Source organism: Somniosus microcephalus, chromosome 18 (genome assembly GCF_052327205.1).
Source record: "Somniosus microcephalus isolate GS21.2 chromosome 18, FLI_Smic_1.0, whole genome shotgun sequence".
Classification (NCBI taxonomy): domain Eukaryota; kingdom Metazoa; phylum Chordata; class Chondrichthyes; order Squaliformes; family Somniosidae; genus Somniosus; species Somniosus microcephalus.
The window spans coordinates 41882605-41903993 of NC_141004.1; the positions used below are offsets into that span (position 1 = coordinate 41882605).

General features: G+C 45.1%; 1 protein-coding gene and 1 long non-coding RNA gene across 4 annotated transcripts in view; one reads left to right on the top strand and one right to left on the bottom strand.

The window, feature by feature from the left end:
• itpr3 (inositol 1,4,5-trisphosphate receptor, type 3) overlaps positions 1 to 21389 on the top strand; it is a 324911-nt gene that overhangs the window by 234772 nt on the left and 68750 nt on the right. For both annotated transcript variants that reach the window (XM_086011397.1, XM_086011396.1), the window contains exons 26-33: positions 1299 to 1448; positions 4216 to 4290; positions 4954 to 5079; positions 10189 to 10311; positions 16982 to 17182; positions 17301 to 17552; positions 18987 to 19112; positions 20286 to 20411. In XM_086011397.1, the coding sequence (XP_085867523.1) occupies positions 1299 to 1448; positions 4216 to 4290; positions 4954 to 5079; positions 10189 to 10311; positions 16982 to 17182; positions 17301 to 17552; positions 18987 to 19112; positions 20286 to 20411 (1179 nt within the window). The remainder of the gene's footprint in view (positions 1 to 1298; positions 1449 to 4215; positions 4291 to 4953; positions 5080 to 10188; positions 10312 to 16981; positions 17183 to 17300; positions 17553 to 18986; positions 19113 to 20285; positions 20412 to 21389) is intronic.
• On the bottom strand, positions 1342 to 10976 carry LOC147105241 (uncharacterized). 2 transcript variants are annotated; one of them, XR_015081719.1, is made up of 3 exons: positions 10228 to 10971; positions 4113 to 4234; positions 1342 to 1422 (listed from the first exon to the last, which is right to left on the bottom strand). It is a non-coding gene; the product is annotated as an uncharacterized LOC147105241 (long non-coding RNA). The 2 variants fall into 2 exon arrangements; XR_015081720.1 differs by having other exon boundaries at positions 1418 to 1975; positions 10228 to 10976.

Genomic DNA, 21389 nt, shown 5'->3' on the forward strand with positions numbered 1-21389 from the left:
TCTCATAGGTGTGTCCCAATGCCCTTTACCTTTTTTTTTATTCATTCACTGGATGTGGGTGTCACTGGCAAGGCCAGCATTTATTGCCCATCCCTAATTGTCCTTGAGTGACTTGCGAGGCCATTTCAGAGAGCAGTTAAGAGTCAACCACGTTGCTATGGGTCTGGAGTCACATATAGGCCAGACCGGGTAAGGACGGCAGATTTCCTTCCCTAAAGGACATTAGTGAACCAGATGGGTTTTTATGACAGTCCGATAGTTTCATGGTTTTTATTCCAGATTTATTTATTTAACAGAATTTAAATTCCCCACCTGCTGTAGTGGGATTTGAACATTGTGAGTGTCTCTCCTTGTCTTCAGAGCTAGGCAAGCTTTTGACAATGTGTCCGGGCAAAAATAGGAAAATCCTGTTTGCTAATTGCGATTAGCTGTTGGACTGTTTTGTACCTCCTTAAGATTTTGCTTTGGAAGCGGTAAAGCATTACATCAGATATTGGTTCTAAATTTAACATATTTTAAGATATCAAGTGAATTTATTAAACCATCATGAACAAGCAAATAACGTAACTATGATACAATGCAATTATATATTCACAGTAGAATGTCTTTTAGCTAATGTGCCAAGTAGGCACAATAATAAGAGTTGCTATTTAATATCAACCTATTCTTTTCTAGGTAATTTCTATAAACGTCGTCCTTTTCTTTCTCGCAACTATTTCTGACTGTGGGTGTTAACTACCCGCCTTCTGTTTTCCGGTGATGTTGCCAATCAGTTAAACTACTCCCTGAATACCTCAACTCAATGAACAGATCCAGCCACTTAAATATCCTTGCACCACTTGCCATGGTTGTTTGGATTTTTTTTTATATAACTGACAGTCAGATTAAAAATAATTTGTTGCCATGCATTTAACCAAACCAATCACACTGCCTGTAATTTTCAAAATGACTTTGGTTCCTCCCTTCAAGCCTATGGTTCGAAACTCACAGCTTTATACAGGGATCTGAGCTGTAGTCCTTTTTTAAAATGCTTATATACAGTGAGTGGATTTGAAGAAACAGCCACTAACTAAAACCAGACAAATGTAGATAATTTGTCACAACAAACATAAACCTGACAATTGCACTATGTGATATTAGCGTATCAAATGACTTCATTGAAAAAGTAATTTTATATGTGCTAATTTTATATTCTTGTTACTGATTCTCCCCATCTGTCACCAGTAAAATAGCATTTTTTAATCATACTTTTACTTAGTGGAAGTGAAAGTGATGTCTTTGTTTTTCTTCCCTGTTAGGTCCAGCTTCTTATATCACCTCAAGATGTTGATAACTACAAAGTGATCAAATCCGATTTGGATCGCCTGCGTACAATGGTGGAAAAGTCCGAGCTCTGGCTGGATAAAAAGAGCAGCGGAGGAGCTGAAGGAAAAAAGACAAAATCGGAGGTAACTACTCCTTGTATCAGCTATATATTTATACCCTGGGCTCGCTGACCTACATTGGCTCCCGGTCCAGCAATGCCTTGATTTTAAAATTCTCATCCTTGTTTTCAAATCCCTCCATGGCCTCGCCCCTCCCTATCTCTGTGACCTGCTTCAGCCCCACAACCATCCCAGATCTCTGCGCTCCTCCAATTCTGGCCTCTTGTGCATCCCCGGTTTTAATCCCACCACTATTGGCGGCCGTGACTTCAACTGCCTCGGCCCTAAGCTCTGGGATTCCCTTCTTAAACCTCTCCGCGTCTCTACCTCGCTCTCCTCCTTCAAAGACGCTCCTTTAAAAACCTACCTCTTTGACCAAGCTTTTGGTCACCTGTCCTAATATCTCCTTATGTGGCTCGGTGTCAAATTTTGTTTAATAACCCTCCTGTGCAGCACCTTGTGACGTTTTACAATGTTAACTGCGCTACAGTATATAAATGCAAGTTGTTGTTGTTGCAGCCTGGTTCGAAAAAACCCATCCGGGGTTTACCCTGCAAAAAAAAAAAAAATTCAAATGTCTGCAAATAACAACTCATTAATTGATTAACAAATATTACCTAGTTTACTTTCTGGTCACACTGGCAAAGTAGTAATAAAAGGAATGAGCTGGGAGTTTAATTTCCTATAGCAGCACCACTGGTTAATGAAATGGTATAAAATACTATTGTGCACTATTTGAAGGCAGTCGTTAAATAGTTTATTTCAAGCAGATTAATGACGCCATTAAAATGGGAATTTTATGCCAATACGTTAACCTGTGCACTGTTTTTGTGATCCGCTATTTCAGTGTCCAGGCATTGATGGGACATAAAAAAAAAAGCCTTTGAACACTGCTGATTAAGCTTCAGCAGAATGCATTTTACGATATGTAATGTCCCTCCAAAATTTTATGGGAAAGGGTCAAAATGCAACTTTATGACAATGAATCATGTTAGAAAACATGGAGAATAGATTTCAACACCGTCTGCATAATAAATAGGATAAATTTGCTGGCGACAGTTAAAGTGACTACAGGAAAATAACTGCTTTGCAACATATACACAAACTCAGGTTTATCTTCCTAACTTCACTCGTGTATTTTATGTGATTGCTTTTCTGCTTTGCAATACGTTCTAAGTTAGGTTGTATTTATTTTGTGGAACTGTTCCAAAAGTGCTGTAGCTTGTAGATTGGGGGATAATTTTAACCCCCAAAAAACAGGTGGGTTTGGGTCAGTTGGGAAGTTATAATGTTAAAAATCTGAAACCGGAACTCAGCCCTCCCCAAACCCACCCACTTCCAGTTTTAACGAAGGAGGGATGAGGGGCAGGCGACCAATCCGCTCTCAGGAGACAGGTCGGTCATTGAATTCGGGCCTTCATTTTAACAGGGTTTCAATTTTCAACCCATGTCGACCGGGTTTCCCGGGCCTCAGGAAACCCGGCAGGCAAAAGGGAGGTGAGAAGGGCTGGATCCATCAAGTAAGTACCTTTTACTACACTGCATGTGGGCCAGGAGGAGCAGGAGTATTTCCTCCAGGCCCATCAAGCTTACCTGTAAACACCCTCACACCTCCACGATCTCCGCCTTCCCCCCGCTCCCGCCCGGATCTCCAACCCCCCCCTCCAATCTCTCCCCGACCCCCCGCGATCTTCGACCACCTCCAACCCTCCAAACCACGCTCTGCCCACCCCCCCTGATCTCCACGGTGTTCGGGGATACCGGGAATTCTGGTATTCTCGACCATAACTACTCCTCCCCACTCCGAAAACCCGTTTCAGTGAATATCGGGGCTATTGTGTCTCTGCTGGACAAATCCTGCTAAGAATGAATGAAGATGGAGCAGATGACTGCATTTTTGTCATCTCAGTAACATAACCAAATTTGTGGGCAGAGATACGTTCAGATGGAAGGTTTGATGGGTGAATGTAAAAGATCGAGGAGACTTGGGCATATTGTGGTTACAGACTTGCACCCAAAATTCCGCGATCTCTTAAGCCATATAGCTTGTTTGCGCCTAGGTTACATGTATATATGTCGCGAATGCAGAGGAACTCCAGGCCAGGGATTCAATATTGATCATGATGGCTGTTTTCTTTTATTATGCATCTTGTTGAGGTAAAAAAAACCTTTCAGCTGGAAATACCTTCAGTGCAATACCATCGCTGTGCCAACAGGTGGTGGTGTTGCACTGTAACAATTCAGGCCATGTACAGCAGAACAGACGTGCTGGGCCTCCTGTACACCAGGAAATTTCTAACTGAACGTCCTAATGGCTCAGTGGGTAAATACATCATGGGCAACAGCAATTTGCACTTTGACAGCACCATGTGGACGGTGAAGTTGAGTGAGGACGAGTGAAGTCGGAGAAGAGGGGGCTTGGGGAATTTTAACTGAAGGTTGAATAGACAAAGGTCCCAGAATGGACTCCCAGCGGGCACCCACGCCTGCAGGCGGCAGATTTTTGTGGGTAAAATACTAATAGACGGAAAATTGTGGGCAGTACAGTCATGATTTCCTGACCTGCGCAGCTGGTGGGCAAGGCTCCCTATTGGAAGCGCCGGAAAATGACTCTGTTTAGAATTTCCTACCTGTTTCAGATTTATGAGCCACTTGTCTAGATGTATCAACACAAAATGATTTTATTACCTTGCTAATGAAAAGCGCAGGCTTGGATGAGTGCATGCTGTTGTTGAATTTCGAGATGTCACTTTTTCTGTCTGATTCCACCCTTCGATTGTCTGTGTTTCAGGAGCCTGTTGATGATGCAGCTTTGGAGAAGACATTAGGAGGAAAAAGCAGTGGGAATTATAAAGTTGCCAAAGAGGTGAGTTGTTTTCTTTCGGTAGGTACGGGGGCAATTAACGGTGTCTATCTATCTCCCTCAATTCCCTGGCCGCCCAGCACTGCAGGTGGGCTGACATCCTGAAACCGACTCCCAGATCTCCCATTGCGCTTCATTGAGCCATCACTCAGGAGGAGGTGTACAAGAGTATTCTGTAGATGACTGTTCAATTTTTCCCCACTCACCCTGTGGGAATGAACTCACTTGCTGACTGATTCCCCATAGCAGTATGGCCAAGGTGGAATTGAAACAGCGTAAGGCGACGGGACATAGACCCTTGACTCACTGTTTCCTGGGGCATTGCATATTCTAATGCACAGCTCAAGAATGGTATTGCTAAGGTCCTTGAAACAAGCTGCCAACAAGGCCTCTCATCAGGGGAATGGAAGCTGCAAGGTGCTGACACAAAAGAGCTGGGAAAATTCACGGAATGAGGAATATAAAACCAGTAATAATGAGACAGTTTGCCAGTTGAACCAGTGGTGTAGCAGTTACACATCAGGGGTAATTTTATGAATGTGTACTTCACCCCTATTATATCCTAGGAATTAGGGAGGCCATATTAGAAGATGAGGTGGGAGATTGTTGAGAAGCACAAACGATGTTAGTCCTACATGAGCTGATCTGTAATGCAAATCTTTTCAGATTTTGGAGCGGCTGAATAAAATGTGTGGCGTTGGAGAGCAAGTTAGAAAGAAGCAGCAGAGGTTGCTGAAAAATATGGGAGCTCACAAAGTGATGCTGGACCTGCTGCAGATACCTTACGACAAGGTGAGCATATCGTCGCATCCAGAGTTGGTTTTCTACATTCTGACAATGACTTAACAAGAAAAATGAACAGGACTTACATAAGATAACTGTGAGGCCGTGAGTGGTGGCCTTTTATTAGAAGATATTTTTGCTGTTTCACTGTTTGTTTGGCTTAATTTTATTCCAAGGTTTTGCCCCTTTATTTTCTCTCAGTCTCTTTGAGTCCCCCCTCCCTGTGCCAGCACAGTTTCTGGCTGAGTGGGTCAGCAAGCCCCCTGCTCTGAGGCCTGTGTCAGTGCATAATTGAGCCAGCAGTGAGAGTGTGTGTGAGTGTCACAGTGACACTACCTTGAATTATCCTTCCTTCACTTTTCCCATCGCTGGCGCCAAGCTGAATTTGTTTCCTCGCTGACTCTCGAATTGGATTTTGCTCCATTGCTGCCAGCTCTCGGATATTGGACTGGCTACCTTTCTCCTATTGGCTTCTACCTTGCAACAAAAATGGTTTCCTGCCAGACCATATATTCTAAGGTTTCCCTTGTGTCCATTTGCATGTCACTTTGGACCCAAGACTCCGACTCTCGCTATTCCTGTTTGGTCATTTGCTGGCTCTGCCCTGCCCTCTCCTCCACTTCATCTCATGCACCATTCCTCCTCCAGTCACCTTCCCCATCTACAGCACCATACCTCCCTCAATCCATCCTCACTTGACGTTACTCCTCCAGTCACCTTCCCCATCTATAGTACCATACCTCCCTCAATCCATCCTCACTTGACATTCCTCCTCCAGTCACCTTCCCCATCTACAGCACCATACCTCCCTCAATCCCTCCTCACTTGATGTTACTCCTCCAGTCACCTTCCCCATCTACAGCACCATACCTCCCTCAATCCATCCTCACTTGACGTTACTCCTCCAGTCACCTTCCCCATCTACAGCACCATACCTCCCTCAATCCATCCTCACTTGACGTTACTCCTCCAGTCACCTTCCCCATCTACAGCACCATACCTCCCTCAATCCATCCTCACTTGACATTCCTCCTCCAGTCACCTTCCCCATCTACAGCACCATACCTCCCTCAATCCATCCTCACTTGACATTCCTCCTCCAGTCACCTTCCCCATCTACAGCACCATACCTCCCTCAATCCCTCCTCACTTGACATTCCTCCTCCAGTCACCTTCCCCATCTACAGCACCATACCTCCCTCAATCCCTCCTCACTTGACATTACTCCTCAACCATATTTTCTCTCCTGCTGCTGTCCCAGTCTCGAGTCCCTGAAGAATGAGCACATTGCCTCACTCTGTATCTGGCCATATTTTCAGCCATGCCCAATGCGGCTTCCCCAGAGGAATATTCCTTGTCTCACCCCTTGCTCCTTACGACTATCTCGTCTAAAAGAAAGAACGAGACTTGCATTTATATAGTGCCTTTCACGACCACTGGATGTCCCAAAGTGCTTTACAGCCAATGAAGTACTTTTCTGAAGTGTAGTCACTGTTGTAATGTAGGAAACGCGGCAGCTAATTTGCACACAGCAAGCTCCCACAAAGAGCAATGTGATAATGACCAGATAAACTTTTTTTTAGATGTTGATTGAGGGATAAGTATTGGTTAGGACACCAGGGGTAACTCTCCTGCTCTTCTTCGTAATAGTGCCCTGGGATCTTTTACGTCTACCTGGGAGAGCAGATGGAGCCCCGGTTTAACGTCTCATCCGAAAGACGGCACCTCCGACAGTGCAGCTCTCCCTCAGTATCGCACTGCAGTGTCAGCCTAGATTTTTGTAGCTCATTCCTTGGGGTTAACCTCTCTATCTTCTTTCCATCTCTCTCCGCTCTTCCCCAGTTCTCCTCTTTAACCCCACCAGTGGATCATTAGTCACCCTGCTGCTTCCAGAATGTTCACTCCTCCGCAAACATGACCCCTGACCTCATGAATTAATCTATCAACATCCTGGCACTGACAGAAACCTGACCTCATACCATCTCTCGTGACCTTTTCACTTCTGAGTTCCCAATCTCAATTACAGACAGGGGTCCATCTGACCACTTTCTCATCATATTTACCACCCACATTACTTTACCTTTCCCTAACACTGCCATGCAAGTACTGGGAGCGAGTAGTCTGATTGCTGCATTGTATTGGTTGTGCATCAAGCAATCGTGTGTTGTTATGGAAACAATCTTGCAAGAAAGTATTACGAGCAGCTCACTGCACTTCTGTGGCCTGTGAAGACTGTTGTAATTCTGACTTTCATAATCTCATGGTCATGTGCTTACATTCGGACACTGATCTCAATTTAAAATGATCACTTAAGAGAGGGAGGAAAGAGATTAGGAGAATTTTCTTTGAGCAGAGGGTTGCTGGAACATTGAATGCTTTGCTCTAGAAGCAACTGAGACAGAGAGCATTGCATCCTTGAAGAGAAAATTGGACAAATACCTGAAGCAAAATGAGATACCAGGCTACGAAGCGAGAGAAGGGCAGTGGGAGTGGTTTTGGATTGTTGCAATAAAGAACCAGCAGAGACACGATAGCTGCGATTTCCCCAACCTCGGCAGGTCCGTGGTGGGCGACAGCGGCGGGTCCCGGCCTCGCTGCCGGCTCCAGCCCGCTGGGTAGAATGATTTTCCCCTGATTGGGCTTGTTAAGCCTGCCCAGCGAGTTTCCCGGCCAATTGAAGGAAGTGGGTCTCATGACGTCATTTGATGACGCCTCATCAGCTGGTTTCCTTAAAGGGACTATGCGCAAATTGATTTTGTCAGTTGTGCTGTCACTGCACAAAGCTACACCCAGGGTCTCTGACATGAATCTTGTCATTCATGTGGCAATGACTTATGAAATAATACTGGGCGGCCTGCTGGTGGCACTGTCCAGGGAGAGTATAAATACTTGGGCATGGGCCCAGCTTGCTCAGGACATTCTTTAACAGGAACTAGTAAAGGACACAACTAGATCTCCATGTTGAAAAACAGTTGATTAAAGCCTTGTTTAATACTCAGACCAAATGCCTAGTAGTTTTCTTACGTCAACCTCCACCAGCACACAGGGTGGTTCTCATCCCTTCCAAGGGTGGAAGAGACTTCCCCAGGACACCAACGCAGCCTGGTTGCACATTGCACAGGAGGGCACAAGCAGGGATGTCGTCAGGAGGACCAGGCTGCAGTGGCGCAACCCTTTCAATGATCTCAGTAGATCACGAAACGTTACTGCAAAGCCACACTCAACCTCATCCTGCTCTACCGCTCATCACATCCCCATCACTCTGCCTTCCCTACCCTACTCCTGCACATCCTTACTCACACAACTTACCTTGCACCTCCACCCATCCCTCTCTATCTACATTATCACTTCCCCGTCTTACTAGCCACCCCTCGCACTCACCCTCATCCGAGTCCAATCATACCAACTAACAACACACAAGGGTAGGCACCTGTGTGTTTTAGCCGATGTTCATGTGAAGTTTCTGTTAATGTGCTGTCAAACATTGAAATCTTTATTTTCAACACTTTCCGTTCTTGGACAGATTTGTGTGCACCTTTGGAAGTGGCTTAGTGAGTTGCAGTGAATGGTGAGACATAACGGTACCCCCGCAATGGTGATGAGTGTGAAAGGAATGGCTTGGCCATTGTAGGGATGCTTTATGGTGTTGGTGTGGGGTGGTGCCCACCTGGTGCATCATGTGGCAGCCAGGGTGTACAGCATCAAGTGAAGTAAATCTGGCTATAGTGAGGCCATCCCGGGCAGCAATATAGTCAGGTGCTGATGCCCTCTGTCCTGTGCAGTATCAGTTGATTGTAGAGAAGGTTGGTGATGTTGCTGCTGCTGGTGTGCCTGGTGATGCTGATGTTGGGGCTGATGATGGTGGGATTCTGAGGACCAAGGTGAGAGAGTATAAAGTGCACTTATGCTGATGGAATAGATGGCAGGTGAAGTAGAGATGACAGAAGCGACCTGTCAATGGTGGGAGAGGTAATGAGGTCAGAATAGATGGAAATTTGTGTAAAGACTAACAGCATCCTGAATCTGTAGTGGAAATGCAGTTTAGAGAAGCTAGTGGCTAAGGGAAGGTATCTAAATCAGCTGGGAGCTTTGACGACATTTGAAGCTGTCAACTCATCAGCTGATTCAATGGCCACTGATCTCCCGCCTCAGCTTCACAGACGAGGTCTAAGCACAGCGGGAACCTGGTGGGTGACCTGTCAAATTCAAAAAGCTGGGAAAAAACATTAAGTGGCTGTAAACAAGCCACTAATGATTTTAATTGCCTCAGTTCTGGCAGACCCGACATTTGGTAAAGACGCATGGCGGCGGGTTGGCAGCGAGGGTCCCGACCCACTGTCAAAAAAAAGCAACTTTCCCACCCAACCCACCACCGATCGCACCCGCTGACCCCCTGGAAAATTCCCCCCAATGGGTTCCAAGCTGTGCAGTGGGTCTTCATATCCTGTATCTAACACAATAGATCTTATTAACTGGGTATGCATGCCTTGTGTAACACACTGTATGTTGTCCAGTGGATCTCCAGATTCATATACATAAAAGAATGTCTGTTATCCAACAGGTCTACAGATCATGTGTGTAGCACAGTATTAGCCAATGTGTCGCTAGGCTCTTAGTGTAACTTTATGATGAGTCTGCAGACATCGGCCAAAATTTCCTCGGAGCTGCTCCCACTTCACCGCCACCAAGTTTGTCAGAAGTGTGGCAGAAACCCTTGTAAACGAGGTTTGCCGCCACATTTCCAGCTGAGTTATGGCAGTGGAGCAGGAGCAGCTCCGAGGAGATTCCCTGCCATTACTGATGAGGCTAGCTCCGTGTCTTTCAAAGATTCTGTACCTTCCTTGTGTATCACAATGTATGTTTTCCAGTGGGCAACACCGTGTCTTAGCATGTGACTATAGACTGTTCATGTAACACAATGTGCATTATTCAGTGAATCTACAGAGTCATTGATACAAAGCAGAGGCGCACTGGGGGAAGAAAAAATGCCCCATTGTGTATAACGCCTCCATAATAACATTTGGACTTACTCACAAAGGCTGTTTACTAAGTTCTTTCTCAGTATAATCATCTGTGTCTATTCTGTAACTAATGAATAAAGGTTGTGTTTTGTTACAGAATGATGCAAAAATGTGTGAGATTTTGAAGTACACTCACCAGTTCCTTCAGAAATTCTGTGCAGGAAGTCCTGAGAATCAGACTCTGCTTTACAAGCACCTGAACCTGTTCTTGACTCCTGGAGTAAGTAACCTTACACTAGATTTAGATTAGTCAATGTCCACAGGTTGTTATTCTTTTCAACAGCAGTAGCCCATGCTGAAAGTTTCAATGAAGTAAACGCTGATATCCTTTCAGCTATGAATTGTCAGCTTGATGTCATTAAAAGTGCAATCCGGGAAAAGGACTTTAGTGACTCCACACCAAACCTTGGTGGCAGAATTTAAAATTGGCCCAGATTTTCCTGCAACGGTGAGATTGGTGACGTACACCGCAAAGCGCGCCAATCCCGCTGTTGCTAATTGGCTCCAAATGTTGCTGGTTTTCGAATTAGAATAGGCCGCAGCAGAGCACCGCGGCGATCTGAAGAGCTGAAGTTCGCCATCCGGAGCAGCAGGAGGGTTTCAGTGAGCGGAAGCGGAACTTCTTAAATAAACGTTAATCTACAGTCGAGCTTTGTATTAAACACTGATGTCTGGCTAAAACACTCGCTTGCCCCTGACAGAAAGATTAAGAGAAAGAATTGACTCGGCTGCATCTGTTCAAACTCCGCTGACCCTGTGCCAGTGAGTGCTCCTTTATACACATAGGCTCGTGGTTAGGGTTGCCAACTCTGATTTGCTGTATTCCTGGAGATTTGACCATGTGACATTTGATCACATGGCATTCAATCACGTGACATTGCTCGTGCGATGCTTAATCATGACATTTGAACGCGTGACGTTTGCCCACTGTTTGCAAATGTTATTGCATTTACCTTGGTTGAGTATCTTAGTCTCACCAAGCCCCAAATAAAATATTTGACTTTCTGTTTTATAGTGAGGTGAATAAAATAATTTATAAATCAAAGAAAGAACACAAAAAAATAGAAAGATTTAAGGATTAGTAAGGACCTCTTGCCTACTCTTCCCTATGTTGTTGGTCCCAACATGGACCACAATGACTGGATTCTCCCCCTCCCTCTCCAATATCCTTTCAAGCCGGTTCGAGATGTCCTTCACCAGGCAGACAACATACCATGTGGGACTCTCGATCCTCTTAGAAAGGATGCTGTCTGTCCCCTTAATTAGTGAATACTCTACAACTACCACATTATGCTTCCCCCTCCTCCTCCCTTTGTCAGCCTTCTGGTCCAAGGTGCTGTGGTTAGCATTCTGGCTGTCCTTCCGACAGTCCTGCATCCTTATCCTTACAGGTAACAAGTACATTGTGCCTGTTGGATAGGATCAGTTTCTGCGGATCCTCGTTCTCTATCTCGCCTGGGTTCCCCTTACTCTGTACACCAACCCTGTTCTGATCCTGCACCTCTCTACGAGGTGTGACCGAGATCTGGAGCAAACTGTCCAGATACTCCTCCCCCCTCCCTTATGTGTTGGAGTGTCTCCAACTCGAGCTTCAGCTCAATGACTCTGAGCCGGAGAGATTTGAGGCGGAGACATCTACTGCAGACGTGTTTGCTCGGGACAGTCTCGCTGTCCACAAACTCCCACATACTGCAGTCCAGACACACAACCTGCTCTGCCATATCTTAGTCTATATTTATTTATAGATTCTTTTTAGCTTTAAGGCTATATAACTGTTTAGCTACGACCAACGCTAACCACTAAAGACACCAACCAATAACAATACTTATCTGTAACTTACCCGCGCCACTCCACACTCTCTGTGGTGACTGTGACATCACTTTTTGAGCTTTCCCTCTCTTTGTCTGGTGTCTGCCGTCTGCCTCTCCCGAGAGCCTCTGCTGCTGCCAGCTCTTGCGCGCTGTTTAAATCTGCCTTTCTACTTACTGTCTCAAGCTTACACAAACCACTACAAGTGTTCATAGCTAAACAAAGCACCTCCTTCCTCCTCTGCACTGAATCCCTATTCTCACCAAATTCTAAACTTCCCACTCTGTTCACGATCCACTCGGTTAACGTTGCGATTGTGGTTACGCTCTGTGCTCCAGCAGAAATCTTTTTTTATACACCTTTTGAGCCACACCCAAGCTACAACTCGGGAGACCAATCGCCCATTCTGGTAGACTGCCGCCGAAAGCAGGAGGATCGGAAACCCTACTCTCGGTGAAGGATGTGACCCCTGACATGTATCAGTCATTCATGAAAGAAAGACTTATGAAAGGGAGAGTATAAATACTCGGGCATGGGCCCAGCTTGTGCAGGACATTTTTAACGAACTAGTGAAGGACACAACTAGACTTCCATGTTGTAAAACAGTTGATTAAAGCTTTGTTTAATGCTTAGACCAAGTGCCTAGTAGTTTTCTTACATCAACCCCGCTGTGGTCATACCAAAAAACTCCTCTCACTGTTGGTTTGTTTAATGCACAAGGTGAATAACACTGGAGCTTAATTGCAAGCATCAACGTATTATGGGCGGATGGCTCGAATATCTCCACACCACAAGAAAATGACTTCTGCAGCAGCTGCACTAGAAAATCAACATGATTAGAACATTAGTCTTGTATTAATTAAAAATTGTTATTCCTAAACCACTGTAATGGCTGTACTCAAGTCACTTCAACCTTCAGCTTGCTGGTATAAGTTACGTTCTTTTAAAAGTTTCTTTATTTGATGCTGAACAAATGTTTCTAATAGTTGTTTCTTCTGGAGAAATGTGGAACTTTTGACTCCGCAATGGCTTTATTTTGCTTCCAAAAACGGTACAGGAAATAAGTGCTAACATTGGGCCAAGTAAGCGAATGAGTAAAAACCGCCCTGGTTCCTTTGTGATCTGAGGCAGGTGAAATGTTCCCAGGATAATCACCATCACGAAAGTATAGCAACAAATGTCCAAATAATGGATAAATAACACCGTGGACTACAATTTGATTTTGGCTCTCATAAATCACGGCCACCAGCACCAATATTTTTAAGTCTAACTGAGAACTGGCTGAAATGCAGGAAAATTGCGATTGCCATTACTTTCACTGGGGGTGGAGCTATGATGATCTTCACACTGTCTTCAGCGAGGGTAACGGTGGAGTGGCGCAAAAGTCCCAGGAGATACGAAGTGGCATAATTAACAGCGGGTCACTTATTCCATAATTTCCTCTTCCTAGAAACATAGAAGATAGGAGCAGGAGTAGGCCATTCGGCCCCTCGAGCCTGCTCCGCCATTTAATGAAATCATGGCTGATCATTCAAATTCAGTACCCTGTCCCTGCCTTCTCCCCATATCCCTTGATCTCTTTAGCCTTAAGAAATATATCCAACTCCTTCTTGAATATATTTAATGTATTGGCCTCAACTGCCCTGTGTGGCAGAGAATTCCACAGGTTCACCACTCTCTGGGTGAAGAAATTCCTCCTCATCTCAGCCCTAAATGGCTTACCCCTTATCCTTAGACTGTGACCCCTGGTTCTGGACTCCCCCGCCATCGGGAACATCCTTCCTGCATCTAGTCTGTCTAGTCCTGTTAGAATTTTATAAGTTTCAATGAGATCCCCTCTCATTCTTCTGAACTCTAGCAAATATAAGCCTAATCGACCCAATCTCTCCTCATACCTCATTCCTGCCATCCCAGGTATCAGTCTGGGGAATCTTTGCTGCACTCTCTCAATGACAAGAAAATCCTTCCTTGGATAAGGCGACCAAAACTGCACACAAATACTCAAGGTGTGGTCTCACCAAGGCCCTGTACAACTGCAGCAAGACATCCTTGCTCCTGTACTTGAATCTTCTCGCTATGAAGGCCAACATACCATTTGCCGCCTTAACCGCCTGCTGCACCTGCATGCTTACCTTCAGTGACTGGTGCACAAGGACACCCAGGTCTCGTTGCACTTCCTCTTTTCCCAATCTATTGCCGTTCAGATAATAATCTGTCTTCCTGTTTTTGCCACCAAAGTGGATAACCTCGCATTTATCCACATTATACTGCATTTGCCATGCACCTGCCCATTCGTGGGTCCCTACAACATAATGCTGCAAGTCCCCAGGAAATCCTGGGCCAAAGCAATGATTTATCATGTGCCCCATTGAGTTATGTTGCAACAGGATCTACTGTTGGAAGGATAAGCAGCACTACTGGGCTCCATGGAACCACAGTTCGAACCAGACCCAAATTGCTGGCATCCTGCCAACATTAGGCAGGTGAATTCTTATTGAGTGCGTCCTCCAGCCAGCACTATATTCCACATAGCTCATCTCTGTATAGCTGATGGTAAGCTCCACTTCTATTCATAGTCACTATACACTAGGTGCCACCTCAGTGCCAGCTAGCAGGGATGTTCTGGGGATGACCTTCTCCCTCAGTCTGGTGAGATGAAGCTGCTGGGTTAGAGTCTTGGTTGCATTGAGGTGAAAAGTGTAAAGAATAGATTTCTGTTCGCTGGGAAAACATTTCAGAGTCTTTCTCTGCTAAAGAGCTCAACTTTTAATCAATTGTTTCCATCCATGCAGCAAGATCCTGCAGGCCTATTTTGGGTCGAGTCCCAAGATGCAGCTGAGGTGCTGAATGGCTACTTTGCATGGGTTTTGGCTCACCTGTGATGCCAACATCAAATCCATGGACACCAATGCAGAATTAGTCCTGGCGAGGATTAGGATTCTTAAGGCAGTCAAGGCTGCTGGCGCTCATGGTAGTCACCCTAAAGTACTAAAATAATTTTGGATACTCGGGGGGTGGGGGCAGGGGGGGGGGATTTTTCCCAGCCCTGAGGAGGCGGGTTTGGAGGCAGGACTGCCGGGAAAATGGCAGAAACTGGGAGCGAGTACCGACCCCGCTCCCAACCCGCCTCCGTGCCATCTTCCCGGGAGACGGGTACCCGAGTCGCGCAGGGACACGTCTCCTCGAGGTGGGAAGCAGATTAGAGCCAATTAACTGCCTGTTAACAGGTAGTTAACGGGCAGTTTTGAGGCTTTTCCCCATTTTATGCCTGCAATTGCGGGCTTTCCGATGGCTGCGTACCTCGCCAGGGTCAGTGAGGCAAGCAGTGGATCTGTGGGGGTGAGGGGTCGAAATGTCAGCTGTAGAGGTGAGTGATGGCTGCAAGTGTGGACATGTAAGTATGAGAGGTGAGTGTAAAGTGTTGGAAAAAGTTTCCTTACCTTTGCTTCTTCCTGCAGGCTGCAACCTTTGAGGATCCGGAGGTACCTCATCTCAATGGCAGAGATGACAGAATGGCTACTGCATTCTCAGAAGTGGCAGCCATCTGCTTTCTGCTGAGGAAAGAGGTCTTGGTGAGCCTTTGTGCAAGGGCTCACCTTAGGACAGAGATTGTCAGTGTTTGACAGCTTTGAGAAGCTGTCAAACGCTGACAATTCATCTGTAAAAAAAATTTCGACAGATGAAGCGTCATATGCTGACGTCATCTGTCACCACCTTTCCCTCAGTTGGCCAGTAAACCCGCAGGGCGAGCTTAACAAGGCCAATCAGCATGTCTTGGGTCAACATCCGGCTCGCGGTCAAAGCCATCGAGTCGATAAAAGCGATACTGCGCCCCGGTGCCACAAGGTGCATCGAGGCGGCTCAAGCGTGTGGGGCGATCCCGTCCGAGCTTTCCCCCGTTCGGACGGAATTCCTTATCGGCGCCCAGCCCCGAAACTCCCCTCGGGAACCGGCGCCTCATAACTTGAGCCGTCTCGAGGAAATACCCTCCGTGCCTTTTCATTCCGCACGGAGGTGTTTCCTGTATGGGCTGCTCCTGCACACTTTCCACTTTGTCATCTTCGCCTGCCGTCCGGACACCCGTCTTGCCTTCCGGCGGAGGCGGAGGTCCCCGATGGAGGGCTCTCTATGCGGGAGTCCTCCCCTGTTCTATTGGGGACTTGACCTGGAGGGTGTTGCACGGAGCAGTCCCGTGCAACATAGTTTTAAGTAGGTTCACGGAGTCCCAGGCTGCCTGTTTGTTCTGCGGCCTGGAGGAGTCCGTTTTTCACATTTACGCTGAGTGTGAGAGGTTGCAGCCCCTCTTCCATTATTTGAAGGGGCTGCTCCTCGATTTTTGGTTGCACTTCAGTCCCACGCTCTTGATCTACGGTCACCCGGTGCGGAGGGGAGCGGGCGGGTTGGAGGACCTCCTCGTGGGTCTGCTCCTGGGCCTGGCCAAGAAAGCCATCAATTGGTCCAAGCAGCGGGCGGTCGAGGGGGTCGTCCGGCCAGATTGCCTCCCTCTCTTCCGCGGCCATGTTCGCGCCCGGGTGGCCCTGGAGATGGAGCACGCGGTGTCCGCCGGCACGCTCGAGGACTTCCGCGACCGATGGGCGCCGCGGGGACTGGAGTGCATAATTGATTTGAATAACCAAATTCTGATTTGATTTGTTAACATTTATTTAAAGTTCTATTAGTTACAGCTTGTTTGTTTATTTTTTGATTGGTGCTACCAAAAGAGGAACAAGGCCAATCAAGGGAAAATAGCGTGGGTTCGTCAGACATCGCTGCAGGCGGGACTAGAACCCGGAAGGCAGCAGTCCCACCCCCAACTCATCTCAGCTGGCACAATTCAGCCCTCAGTGTCTGGGGTTAGCAGCAGAAAAAAGACAAGTTAAAGTTTCAAATCTTCATCGCTTTTAATGCAATGTCTTATGCAAATCATTCGCCTTTCCTTTTTCAGATGCTGACTGACCTGCTGTTTTTATTTCAGTCTTTCCTGTGGCTGTGTAATGTCCTTTTGTGGTAGAAGATGTATCTGTGGTGTCTCTGGGGTAATGCTGATGTGTCCCATTCACTGAGCTCTCTCACCTTTGCAGCTCTTGGAGGCTGAGACCATGCAGCACATCTTCATGAACAATTATCAGCTGTGTTCAGAAATAAGTGAAACCGTCTTGCAGCATTTTGTCCAGTGCTCAGCAACGCACGGCCGCCATGTGAAGTATCTCGAGTTCCTGCATACCATAATAAAAGCTGAGGGAAAGTATGTCAAAAAGTGTCAAGATATGGTGATGACTGAGGTAAAAGCAGCTCTGAAGGCACCGTGCAATTTTTGACTCTTTTTCACTGAATGTCTGACTTGTAAACGTTACAAAAAGGTTGCGTTCTTTTTGAGTACCATATGTTTTATATCAACAGCTGACGAGTGCAGGTGATGATGTTGTTATCTTCTACAATGACAAGGCCTCATTTTCTACCATGTTGGAAATGATGAATACTGCTAGAGATGGCGTGGAGGAAAACAGTCCCCTCGCGTATCATATCTCGCTGGTGGAATTGCTTGCAGCCTGCGCCGAGGGCAAGAATGTTTATACAGAAATCAAGTGTACCTCACTGCTGCCTTTGGAGGACATTGTACGAGTGGTCACTCACGAAGACTGCATAACCGAGGTATTGCCAGCTGTTTAGCGATAGGCTCAGACAATTCTGAATGTGGTTCTCTAACTCTATTAGCAATCAAGCAGATTGAGGCAGAGCAAGAGTGAGGAAAATCAAGTAGACAATTATTTTTTTTTAAATTTAGAATTTGGTAATTTAGTTAAAGAAGGTTGCTGCAAAACCAGTGCAGAATCTAGAGTTCAGCAAATTGAAATACAACACAGCGCATTGAAGTAACTGGCGTGGTACAGGTGGGATCTGTCATGCAGGTTGTATGAACCCAGGTTGCCCACCAAACCAAGCATACGGGAGTGATGTGTTATGAGCGTGACCAACTAGAACAATGCACAGTATTCTCGTAGGTCAATTGGTTTACCAGGGGGATGGGCAGTGCCTGCTTAATGCTAGCCCACCAACAAATTGCTTAGATTTAAAAGCAAAATACCGCAGATGCTGGAAATCTGAAATAAAAACAGAAAATGCTGGCAATATTCAGCAAGAACAAAAGGGAAGGTCTGTGATAGGATGGAAGGCAGGAGAGATTAAGAGACAAAAGGGATGATGGTGCAAGGCAAAAGGAGATGGTAAAGGGACAAGTTAGGAAACAAAAGATGAGTCTAGATGAAGTGTAAATGGCAATGGCAGCTGTTGATGATTCCTGCCTTCTATCCTATCACAGACCTTCCCTTTTGTTCTTTCCTCTCCTCCCCCCCCCCCGCCCTCTTCCTGCTCCTACACTTGCTTAAAAACCTTTTACATCTCCAACTTTTTCCAGTTCTGATGAAGGGTCATCGACCTGAAACGTTAACTCTGTTTCTCTCTCTACAGATGCTGCCTGACCTGCTGAGTATTTCCAGCATTTTCTGTTTTTATTTATGCTTCAATTTAACATTGTTTTGTCGTTTAAATGTATATATTGGTATGGTAGTGGTACTCATAATGTGGCCCCTGAGTACTTGTGGGCCTTGTGTTTCTGGATCTGAAGCACAGAGCAAAAGAGAGAGAAAGTCGTCCTCAACAAAAGTTAATGAGTAATTCTGACTCCTCGGCACCAGTGTGATTTACAGATTTTTGCAGAGACACCATCTATTAGAGATGAACAGCATTTTCCTGGAAGCTGTGTACTGCAGTTGCACTTGCCCATTCATCTGGCAGGATGCCCTGCTACAGCACAAAAGATTTTGGGGTTATATCTTCCTGCATTTGCTAACGTTAGCAAAAAAGTATACATGAGTTTAAAGGTGGAAAGACCATGTTAAACTCATCTGCTTTTACACAAACATTAGCAAATGGAGAGAAATAAAGCTATTAAAGGGAAAGGATCCAATGGAAATTTCTAAGGAGGAAAAAAATAGAATAATGACAGGGATATAGTCTGCTTCATTGCTATTGATATTTCAATGGACTTACCGTTTACAGCTGTATATGTTTATTTCTGTTTATTAGGTGAAAATATCCTATGTCAATTTTGTGAATCACTGTTATGTGGACACAGAAGTGGAAATGAAGGAGATTTACACCAGTAACCACATCTGGAAACTTTTTGAGAATTTCACAGTGGACATGGCTCAGGTAGGTCTGTGAAAGGTTTGTCAGAGATAGTGTGTAATGCTAAGAGCGCAATGAAATAGAGAACAGAACAAAGTAGAGAATGAGGAAAGTGTAATATTGTATTGCTTGGGAATGTGCTAGAACAAGGGTATCCAAGGCTTTTGTCTTTGTGGGCCACATGTGTATGCACCGTGGAGTCTTGTGGGCCACATGTGTATGCACCGTGGAGTCTTGTGGGCCACATGTGTATGCACCGTGGAGTCTTGTGGGCCACATGTGTATGCACCGTGGAGTCTTGTGGGCCACATGTGTATGCACCGTGGAGTCTTGTGGGCCACATGTGTATGCACCGTGGAGTCTTGTGGGCCACATGTGTATGCACCGTGGAGTCTTGTGGGCCACATTAAAAATATAAAGCAGTGCTTCACATTTATCCACCAATGAGGCAATTAATGATAAAAATAGCCCTTCCCAAACCTCCAAGCTCACCAAATCCAAACAGACACAACCAGTCGATAAGAAACCTAAGCCTAATCGAGCTTGCGTACTGGGGCTTTGCGGCTCTGATTGCCGGAACTAGAAGGCTGACATAGTTTGGGCATCTCCGTGCGACCAAAATCCCACCGAGTCCCTGAGAGGTTAATATGACGTGACTCCCTAGAACGGAAGGCTATCACTGTAGTTTTGTCGTATTTTATCCTTACAGAAAGTTAACAGTATTTTTTTCTAACAAACATGATCAAGGTTCAACCAGCATTTTATTTTCTTCTTGACGATACAATTTTGTGACAAATTTGAATCTAAATCTAACAAATATATGTAATCTATTCTACAATTTTATAAGTTATGGAAGCCTGGAGAGATCAAGTACTGAGGCATATTACTGCAGTATCAGCCTGTTTGAATTTGCTTATTGAAAAAACAAAAGCTGACATTTTATATATTGCAGTCGTCAATTATTTAACATTACATTTCAAATTCTGTGAATAATAAAGTAATAATGAAGTCTAAAAGCTTTAAACATGTCATCATTGTTGTTTAGGCAAAATACATCTGAAAATTCTTGAAATATAATTTTGGATATAAATATGAAGAATAATTAGTCTGCAATATTGCTCAGATTTTTAATAAACTAATTCAATATACTGTACTCCATTTAATGCAAAGGATCTGCTTTTGTTTTAATCATACAAGGTTTGCAGTAAAAGGGAGAAAAGACTTTCAGACCCTGTTCTGGAGAAATATGTCGTGACTGTTGTCATGGATACCATCAGCGCATTCTTCAGTTCTCCATTCTCTGAAAACAGCACATCACTGCAGGTAACTCATTGGGAATTCTTCATTATTAAGCTTTAAGCAAAACAAGATTTCCCCTTTTTTCAACAATGCCTGCATTTCTACCAAGGGTTTCCACCTAGTCCAAAACCATATAGGTACAGGATAAGGGTGAGATGCTGGTGGGATTATGATTTGCGTTCTGGCATTGGCTTTGTTGATGATGAAAATTCATCAATAACCACAATAATTAACTCCTAACTAACACAAGACACAGAAATAACTGGAAAATAGACTTTGCTTTCAACAAAAAAGATGATTGGCGTAGGATCTTGCATCTTAGAAATTTCCAACGAGCCCACTCATTGGGCTGTCCATTAAACCTGTCTCCCATATGGACTCAAATCATTCTCTATCCAAGACAATGGACAGACAACACATACCGCTACTAATGGTGCTCCGTTGCATACTGCCGGAAAGAGTGTGGGAGCAGCTTTGGGTGATTGAAACGCCTAAAGTCACCCTACAATGATAATGGGTTCAAGTTCACTTTTTGGCATTTCATAGAAACATAGAAGACAGGAGCAGGAGTAGGCCATTCGGCCCCTTGTGCCTGTTCCGCCATTTAATGAGATCATGGCTGATCATCCAAATTCAGTACCCTATCCCTGCTTTCTCCCCATATCCCTTTAGCCTTAAGAAATATATCTAACTCCTTCTTGAATATATTTAATATATTTAACAAATTGATGCAATGGCCTTTTTGCAGGTTTCACACGGGCAAATTAACATGAGGATTGTTACACAGTAAATCTTTGTCAAGAAAATGGAACATTTTAAATTGCTGCTTCAGGAATGTATTTCCTCATTGCATGTGGCTGACATAACAAAATGAACTTATTTTGCATGCCGATATATTATGGTATTTAATGTGGTACCTCATGCCAGGATCCTTGTGTAGTAATGAACATATTAATGATTTCCCCCTGTTCTCATTCTTAATGTTGACAGGCGCACAGTAGA